Raw genomic sequence first — 9,524 nt, forward strand, 5'->3', positions numbered from 1 at the left:
AAAATTAACAGGGGTTTTAAGCAAAATGTATTTTATTTTAGCTATAAGGTGCAAAGTCAAATTTCTGACATATGCAGCATTTTCATAGCAACTGAAAGTAAATTAATAGTTACTTGATTGTGGTATAAAATGGCACTGTGTGCTTGTAAAATACAAAACATCCCCCGCTTTTTTCCACATGCTGGACAGAATATCTACTCGATACTTTGAGAAGATTAGATTGTGGCACTCCAAAGTTTAAAGGAAGCTCAGGTTTCTAATAGCAGCCATTGACTCAAATGTGTTGTTGGTTCTGCATCCTTCATCTTTTTTTCCTTCATCTTTGAAGGATGCAGAACCATCCTTCATCTATCAATGAGATTAAGATCAAGAGAGTTCTCTGGCACGTCAAGAACATTGGTATAATGCATATTAGTATTGGTATTCATTGTTTTGGCAGGTGCCCAGCCCTGCTGGAAAATGAAACAGCAAGAGGGTTTAAAGCATGACTCACACATTCCTGAATAATTTCAACACGCTGTCAGTTGAAAAAAAAAAAACCCTCAAAGATCACCAGCAGATGACGTGGCTGCTCAAATCAACCAGGGAAACGAATCATTGGAACTCAAAAACCTTGGAGTAGGTGTCTCTCCACTTTTCCACAAGATTCTAGGACCTTAATTTCCAAATAAATGCAAATTTGACTTTCTTCTGAAAGTCAAGCTTGGGAACAGTCCAATTATTTTTTTCTTCTTAACTCAAGTAAGAAGACCCTTATGACATTGTCACTTATTTGGTCATGGTTTAAGACCAGGCATGGGACGGTCCTGGCATGTCTGTGTGGTTGGTCTTTATGGGTTGAGTGTAGAATTAACAAGCAGCCTCACGGTCATCCAAGTTAATAGAAATAAATAAACACTTACAAATATTATGCTGTGTAATTAATCTACATAATTTTTAAAGTTGTGCTGTACTGAAGTAAATTAACTTCACTGAGAAATATTCCTCGAACATTTGTCTTTGCATTGGTCATAAATAAACTGAAAATCCAGTTGAGTTAGAAAAAGCACATCATTTATTTTTCTCTATATCTATGAGGTTGAATCCTATAATGTCATAAACGTGAACAAATGGAGTGGCGAAAATGGGGTTCCTTTCACTCAGCTCATTCACTTTGTTACATCGCATCGATCGGAAATGGGAACATGTTTTAATTGAGTCTCATCAACGAGGGGAATCAAAAGAGCGACGGAACAACAGTGAGACTACTTCCGCTAATAACAAAAACTGCTAGCCCGAATGGATCTGAAGTGTATTGTCTGGTCTTAGCTTTAGCACGCATCTAAAAAAAAACGGACCATATGTTAGTGGATTACTCTGAAGACCCACATATAAGTATTTTACGACTGACCCAATGTGTAGCTGCCTGTTCTGCTGAGCGCTATAAAACAATCCGCCTGCTGTTAGCTTACATGCTAACGCAGCGGTTGCTTTATCACGTCGGTTGACATTAGTTCGTGGTTATCCGTTATAAACATGACCTGAGACTGACTGTGACCCAGATCGAAAGTTATAACCATTTATAGACGCATCTGATTTCCAGACCAGACAGCTTTCTGACCAGGTGAGATAATTGGGCAACAGGTCGTGTTGTGTTTCACCTATCAGTCTCAATTAAATAGATCGGCTGTGGTTCTGAATGCGATAACTAACTCCCGTCATTTATGTAAAGCAAGTGGAGAAAAAATGATTGATATGGGTCTGAAAAAAATCTCTAACACATTCAATTTGTTCAAGTTTCTATAAACTAGAGTAAAACTGTCGCTCTGCTTTCTATGCGCTTTTGTTGTCTTGTGTTTTTCAGATTTTGCGCACTCCGCGGGTTTGCAAAATGAAGATGTTCTCAGTAGCACACAAGACGGTCTTCGTGGTGGACCACTGTCCCTACATGGCCGAGTCCAGTCGGCAGCAGGTGGAGTGTGACGTGCTAACGAAGAGCCGAGCCCAAGGGGTCATTCCTCTGGCCCCCGTGTCCAAGTCCCTGTGGACCTGCGCGGTGGAGTGCTCCATGGAGTACTGCAGGATCCTCTTCGATGTTTACCCAAAGGACAAGCTGGTTGGATTCTTTCTGATTTGTTCATTTTTGTTTAAAAAGCTCATTTTAATTATCTTTTCACAACTTGATTAAAAAAAAACAAACCCTTTTGGTCTTAAAGTTTCAGTATAATAACTACGTCCATTCTTTTCTGCAGTAACAATTCTTCCTCCAGATGAAAACCTTTATGAAATATGGTGAGGTAAAACTATGTTTAAAGAACTTGTGTTGCTACCTTTTACAGGTGAATTACATTGTGAGTGACTCAGAGTTCCACATATTAAACACATGGAGGCGAGAAGATCAGAGCACCCATGAAGTAAGCCTCTCTACCTGAATGGGCTATTTTGAACATTGTCACATTTTCAAAAAAACAAACTTAAAAGCGGATCTCTTCTTTTGATTTCCAGCTAATGTCGGCTCTGGCAGCTGTCGGGCCACCAAATCCACGCGAGGACCCGGAATGCTGCAGCATCTTGCACGGCCTGGTCGCCGCCGTGGAGGCGTTGTGCAAGATCACGGAGCTGCAGCATGAGAAGCGCACGGCTTTAATGGACACAGCGGAGAGAGTGGCCAACAGAGGGCGAATTATCTGCTTAACTAATGCTAAAAGGTAAAATAACAGTAGACACTGCTTGGGTTCTATAGAGCTACTTCCTCGTACAAGTGCACATTTAAATTTAGGCAGACTTGAATAATTATCCAAATAACTAAGGTTTGTGGTTTCGGTAAGTATGAATTTGGTGTGTATTGATTGAATTGCTTGACATTAATCTCCCAAATTTTGTAATTAATCTAATTATGGAAAATATAGATGATGGACGTCATCACAGAATCAGGAGTTTAACCACAACTCCCTGCATGCCAGGTGCAATGCACGATGACAAATGATCCTCAACCCAACATGTATTTTTAAAAAAAAGAAAAAAACATGATCAGAAAATAAAAGTTAAAAGCAAAAATCTTCGCTGTTGGACCAATGCCAAATACAAAGAAACAAAACATGATGATGGGAAGTCAAAATGAGACACGAAAGACCAGAATTGCTACAAAGAGATGGAAGTAGTTTTTTTGGTAATTTGTCACATCTGTTTCTTGCTCCGTCAGTGATACTCATGTGCGGATGTTGGAGGACTGCATCCAGGAAACCATTTCAGAACAAAACAAGCTGGCAGCAGGCTCCGACAGGTCTGTAGCCAACAAGCTTAATTTGATTAAATTAGCTTTATATGTACGGTTAAGTCAGTTTTACCCAAATGTGATGCTGGTCTGTTTTATCCGTGTGGGTTTCAGGTTGATGGCCATCCAGCAGTGTGATCTGGTTCTAGTCCACATCTACCCACAGGGGGAGGAAACATTGGTGTCGGACCGACCCAAGAAAGAGGTGGGTGAGACCCCGGGGGGCTACGTGTACATATTGCACACACACACACGCACACCCCCCCACACACAAACTGCTCATCTGCTACTATTACAACACCGCACTGTACCGTGTCTTCCTCAGATCTCCCCGCTGCTCACTAGTGAAGTTCACAGCGTGCGTGCTGGGAGACATCTGGCTTCTAAACTCAACATTTTGGTCCAGCAGCACTTTGACTTGGCCTCCACCACCATAACAAACATCCCCATGAAGGTAAGGGACCTGCTTCTGATTCCTTTTGTGTGTACTTTTGTTCACCAACATAAAACTTTGACGTGTTTTGTTCTTGCTTCTAGAATAAAAAAAGAAAAAAAAAGAGTTCAGATCACCGTGTTTGGTTATTTTCCTCATTATATTGCTTGTATTTCTGTTACTTCCTCCTTTCTAAAGCACATTGTTTTCCTTTTGCTTGCTGAATCGTCGTAACAAATCTCTCCAGCCCCGTCCTTTTTTGTTCAGCCCATCTGCATGCTGATATGACTGTGAACGTGCTGCTGGTTTCATGCTGTATTTTCTGTTTTGCTAGCCCACATTAAATGTTTGCGAACAGGTTAGTACTCTGATCACACACACATCAAAGTACGCAATAGGGAAGAGTTCACAGCATGTAGCTCCGCTGCTGAAACTGTCATTTTTGGTGCCGAGGCTCAAGTAGAGAACAGGCAACGTTGGTCTGAAAGTGTTTACTGTTCAAGAGAGAGAATTGACCTTATTTGTGACATTTTCTACCAGATTAAAATGTAACAACCTTGATTATGTAGCTGTTGATGTGACCAGCGTTGCCTCCTCTGAGTTACTTACTGCCATCAGTGTGTAGTTTTCCAATCCAGCTCTGCTCTGTTTTCCCTTCCTTTCAGTTATTGTCCTTCAATGGAAAACTCTTTATTTTTCCCCCATTCAGTGTGTCCATGTGCTCCATTGTAAAGTCCGATGGAGTCCTGGCCAAATGTACAGTACACTGCAAAAATATTCAGCCTCTTTCAGACCCCTTACTGCGATACCCCTAAATAAAATCCAATGCAATCCAAAGCTTCAAACATTTCACAGAAGACTAGTTTGCCCCTCATCTAAAAATGCAACAAGTATGGTACAACTGCTTATAACCATAAGACATGGCCAGTGTGAGAATGAGAGCATTAATCAAAGAAGCAGCCAAGAGGCAGAACAGCCATTAATCAAACCTTTATTGAAGATGGGAAAGAAGAAAGCTATTATTGAAAGAAAACTATTACAGTCCTGTTTGCAAATTGCCTCAAACCAAGTAGGAGATGCAGACAAAGCATGAAACAAGGTGCTTTTTGACCTTCCTGCAACTAGCAATTTGAACACATCATCTGTGTACATTTGAGGCCAGGATGAGTTCATGGAAAGATGAATGGGAGAAGTCCAGTTTGAGGCCACAGCCAAGGCTGTAATAGAAAGCATTCTCATGAGTTAGAATGGCCTAGTCAAAGTTCAAACCGAATTTCAATTCACTGGATAAAATCTGATACTGTTGCTTTCCAAAGTTGATGGAAACATGCCCCAAAACACCCAGGTTTGCATCTTATGCAAAAAGTAGGCATTCAAGTTTTCAAACCAGTGTATCGTATTCTTTTTAGCTTATACTTTAGAAATACTTTTGTTTTTATACAGTATAATAAGTTAAATGTCGTGGTTGTAACATAAAGGGTAGTAGCAAGTTTGGACGTTTGAATACTTTTGCAAAGTTCTGTACATGGTTGAGAAATCTAAAGCAGTTTCTTTGCCTTTTGTGTGTCAAATCAAATCAGACTTGATCCCAAACACATGACGCCGTTTTTCCTTCAAAGTTGCTCATCAAACGGTTCCCTGAGCAATAATTTTTCTTTTACTTCGCCCGTCCTTGTTTCTCCTTTTGGATACATGAAATCAGCAAGCAGAGTTAATGTTTGCCTCTGCATATCTGTGTGTGCTCGAGCCCTAGTTTTCCAGTCTCACCTGTGTTTGTCACTTTGTTTTGCGGGTGGACAGGAGGAGCAGCACGCCAACACGTCGGCGAATTATGACGTCGAGCTCCTGCATCACCGAGACGCACACATTGAGTTCTTCAAAAGCGGTGGGTCTTTATGCATCTCAGGACTATGGGTTGAAGTAGTTGAACCAAATGCTGTCAAGTGTGATCCGATAATTGCTATTTGGGGTCTGTATTCTGCAGGGGACTTGCACATGGCGGGAACAAGCACTAGAGAAAATGGAGTGAAAGAGACGATGACGCTGAAATGGTGCACACCCCGGACGAACAGCATCGGTGGGACCGATCGACACGAGTTTTATTTATTTTCATACTTATCTGAAATACTTTTACTCATCTCCAAGGGGAAACGGCGTATTTGATCAATTTGAAAGCTTCATTTCACTTTCATATTGCACAAAAGTGTAAAACAAAATATCACATAAACGACGTAATTATTGAATTAAGTAACACTGTTTATCTGAAGGCAAAATAAATGGACAACTAAGCCAAACGGATATCTAAAAGTTTTACAGCAGATCAATCTTTTGCTTGAAACAAAGAAATACACCTGACCTCAATTATACCGTATGTTCATGTTCCTGTTTTAACAGTTTAAATTCCTGATTTTAAGCATCTACATATCATTAAATTAGCGTGAAGCAGCTATAATTTAAGAAGAAAATAATGCATAGTGCTTTACGTTGTAGAATACAGAATTTCCCGCATCAAAGTTATGTTAATGAGTGTAAAAATTATAAATATCTTAACAACTTTTCGATTTTTTTATTTACCTCTGCAGAACTGCATTATTGCACAGGAGCCTACCGCATCTCCCCTACAGACGTAAACAGCCGTCCGTCATCATGCCTGACAAACTTTCTTCTTAACGGTGAGCTGCGGAAACCTGTCGATCTCTTTCAATGGCGCTATTCTCAAAAATTTACATTTTATGATTGCTCCTTTTTTTAAATTTTTTTTTTTGCTCATAGGGAGATCAGTGTTACTAGAGCAGCCTCGAAAGTCGGGGTCTAAGGTCATCAGCCACATGCTCAGCAGCCACGGAGGCGAGATCTTCCTGCATGTCCTCAACAGCAACCGCTCCACCTTGGAGGACCCGCCCTCCATCAGCGAGGGCTGCGGCGGCCGAGTGACGGACTACAGAATCACCGTGCGTTCAGCTCGCTGCACCCGCGCTGAAATGTGACGCACGATTTAACCTCAGCGTTGCCGTTTTCCCTCAGGACTTTGGTGAATTTATGAGGGACAACCGGCTCACTCCTGTGGCGGAGGCTTCTCATGATCCTTCAGGGAAACTGCCGGTAGAAAGGGCCAAAGCTCAGCTGGAACGTTACACCAGATACTGGCCAATGATCATCTCCCAGACTACCATCTTCAACATGCAGGCGGTGAGTATCACTCGGAAATCTCTGTTTTTTTTTATATTCGCCGCCCTCATTCACATATAATCAGCATTTAGAGATTTGTGTATGCGCTTTTGTTTATCTCCACCAGGTGGTCCCGTTGGCTAACCTCATAGTGAAAGAGGCTCTAACTGAGGAGGACTTGCTAACCTGCCAGAAAACCATCTACAACCTGGTCGACATGGAGAGGAAGAACGACCCGCTCCCCATTTCTACAGTCGGATCCAGAGGCAAAGGCCCCAAGAGGCGAGCTTTCTAATTTAGCATCCTTCATCTAGAGCAGGGATGTCAAACCTTTACTCATTTTGCACCATTTCAAGATCATGAATGTTCCTAATGGGCTGGGTTTGCATTTATAAAGCCATAAACAAATTAAAATATTAATAAATAACAGCCTCTGCATTCGATTAGTACTTCTTAAAATTAAGTCTGATTTATTTGAACATCTCCTAACATTGATCAGTCCCTCCAGGATTTCCCAATTGTTTGTGATTTTTTTTTTTGCAATTAAAATCACAGATTTTGTGATGCTAAGTTAAAAATATTTGCGGTTATGTATGACGTTATCAATCACTGACTACAACTTGACATCAAGTCAGGCTGAGGCAGCAGTGAAGCAAAAGTAAGAAATACTGCCAGCTGCAGGTGGGAGTTAGCAGCAACTAAAACACAATGTGTTTTTTTTTTTTTTTTACAATTTTTGCAAATAATTTGCAATAAACTCTCAGTTATGCATTAGTGCGAAAATTGGCAGGGACCTGTAGATTCTGGATTCCAAAACGCTGGAGGGACGAACTGATGTAATTTGGTGTCTGATGTCTAAAGAGCCACATAAAAAGCTACGGCAGGCTGGATTTATGCCACAAACAATCCAATTCATTAAAAGTTTAGTCAAAATTTGCTGGAGAAGCGTCTGCGAACAGCAAGTTCTCAATTGGATTTACTGTAAGGTTTGGACTTTGACTAGGCACTTTACTCCGTCTCACCAGAAATGAGGATGAATCGCATCAGTGATGAGTTTGAATTGCTGTCATTGGCAGGGATGAGCAGTACCGCATCATGTGGAACGAGCTGGAAACGCTGGTGAAGACGCACGCCGGCGCCACCGACAGGCACCAAAGAGTTCTGGAGTGCATCATCGCCTGCCGCAGCAAACCTCCAGAGGAAGAGGAGAGGAAGAAGAGAGGGAGGAAGAGGGAAGACAGGGAGGACAGGACAGAGAAAAATGGCAGCAAAGAGGCAGAAGATAAAAGCTGGCAGGAATCTGAAAGGCGAGTGTGACGTTTCCTGTCTGCATGTGCAGCTCTTACTCATCGTCTCCTCTGATGTCTGATTATTCTCCTCTCTCCTGCAGACTAAAGGGTTTGCTGGAGAAGGAGGATCAGGAATCCGAAGTGATCAAAGATTCCCCGGACTCACCGGAGCCGCTCAACAAGAAGCCTCGCCTGATCTCAGAGGACGTTCAGCCTCCAGAGAGAGCAAAAGGTTCCAGCACTTAACTTTCACACCAAAACAACCCACCAACAAACAACAAATCCTGATTGTTTCGTTTTTTTCCTCTCCTCAGGTCCTGCCACACTCCTCAGCATGTGGACCAATCGGATCACTGTGGCCAATTCTAGGAAGCACCAGGAGTTTTTTGGAAGAGCAAGCTCGGTGAACAGCAAGTTCGAGTTGTACCAGCACCTGAAGGAGGAGAACGGGTAAGCTTTAAAACCAGTCCGACCCCCACTGTCATCCTTCCTGCTCTTGTGGGCTGCACGTGCAGTTTTATTGTACTATTTGCAGGATGGATGCCCATGAAAATGGAAAAGCTACCAGATGATTGTCCAATTGATCAGTTTCTCTGGCGAAGACTCTGACGTTCTCCAATACGGACAAAAACTGAATTGGATGGTGAATTGTAACAATAAATTTCAAATTTTTTTACGCATCATTTTGTAGATATGATCTTTACATACTGTACTATTCAATAAAAGCTGTCTGTAGAAAACAAAAGTTTGCTTTTTTATAAGAAACAATATTGTTACCACACAAAAAATTTGCATAAGTATACAAGTCGCAGTTCTTTGAAAGTTACTAAATATTTTTGAGCAGCAGAGGGAGCAGTGGACTCAATATATCCCTCCAACTGTGGTAGACAAAGATACTAAAAAACGTTTAATCTCACCTAGAGGTTTTATCACATATGAATCTAAAGGAAAGAGGTGGTATTTGTAACTCTTCTTTTAATTTTTGCTAAATATATGTGAAAATATTCTCAGCTTGTGCTTAAGGTTCTGTTTATTGAATGACAGATACCAGCAGCGAAACATTCACAGGCTTAAATAAAATTTGGATTTGCGGGATCACACCTATCGATGCATATTTAATGAAAGTGAAATGGCAGCTAAAACTAAGAGTGATGATGTCAGATGAGACTAAAAGTAAGTTTTGAGGCTAATTTATCAAAATGCTATGTTGGATTTAAAAGTAACAACACACACATAACCTTGAAGTGCTAAGCTAGTAGAGGCATAAAAGACTCGCTGGTCTAGTTTATTTTGTGCTATTATATATTTATAACTGTATTTCTCTAGTTCTTTTTCATTTATTTTACTGGTGTTGATGCTTTTTTGGGTCATAAACTTTTAT

The 9,524-nt window shown here is 41.1% G+C and overlaps 1 protein-coding gene across 2 annotated transcripts; it reads left to right on the forward strand.

The window, feature by feature from the left end:
- The first annotated feature begins 1,218 nt into the window (after positions 1-1,218).
- ints13 (integrator complex subunit 13) lies at positions 1,219-8,888 on the forward strand. Of its 2 annotated transcripts, XM_032589515.1 has the most exons (18): positions 1,219-1,603; positions 1,844-2,095; positions 2,319-2,393; positions 2,485-2,687; positions 3,182-3,262; positions 3,368-3,458; positions 3,579-3,707; positions 4,021-4,044; positions 5,487-5,571; positions 5,671-5,763; positions 6,269-6,358; positions 6,459-6,637; positions 6,711-6,875; positions 6,982-7,136; positions 7,931-8,161; positions 8,245-8,375; positions 8,458-8,593; positions 8,679-8,888. In XM_032589515.1, the coding sequence occupies exons 2-18, from the start codon at positions 1,871-1,873 to the stop codon at positions 8,713-8,715; spliced, it is 2,130 nt and encodes a 709-aa protein (XP_032445406.1). In that variant the 5' UTR covers positions 1,219-1,603; positions 1,844-1,870; the 3' UTR covers positions 8,716-8,888. The 2 variants fall into 2 exon arrangements, with proteins under 2 accessions (XP_032445406.1, XP_032445410.1); XM_032589519.1 differs by lacking the exon at positions 4,021-4,044.
- The last annotated feature ends 636 nt before the right edge of the window (positions 8,889-9,524 follow it).

This window comes from Xiphophorus hellerii, chromosome 17, assembly GCF_003331165.1.
Source record: "Xiphophorus hellerii strain 12219 chromosome 17, Xiphophorus_hellerii-4.1, whole genome shotgun sequence".
Lineage (NCBI taxonomy): Eukaryota > Metazoa > Chordata > Actinopteri > Cyprinodontiformes > Poeciliidae > Xiphophorus > Xiphophorus hellerii.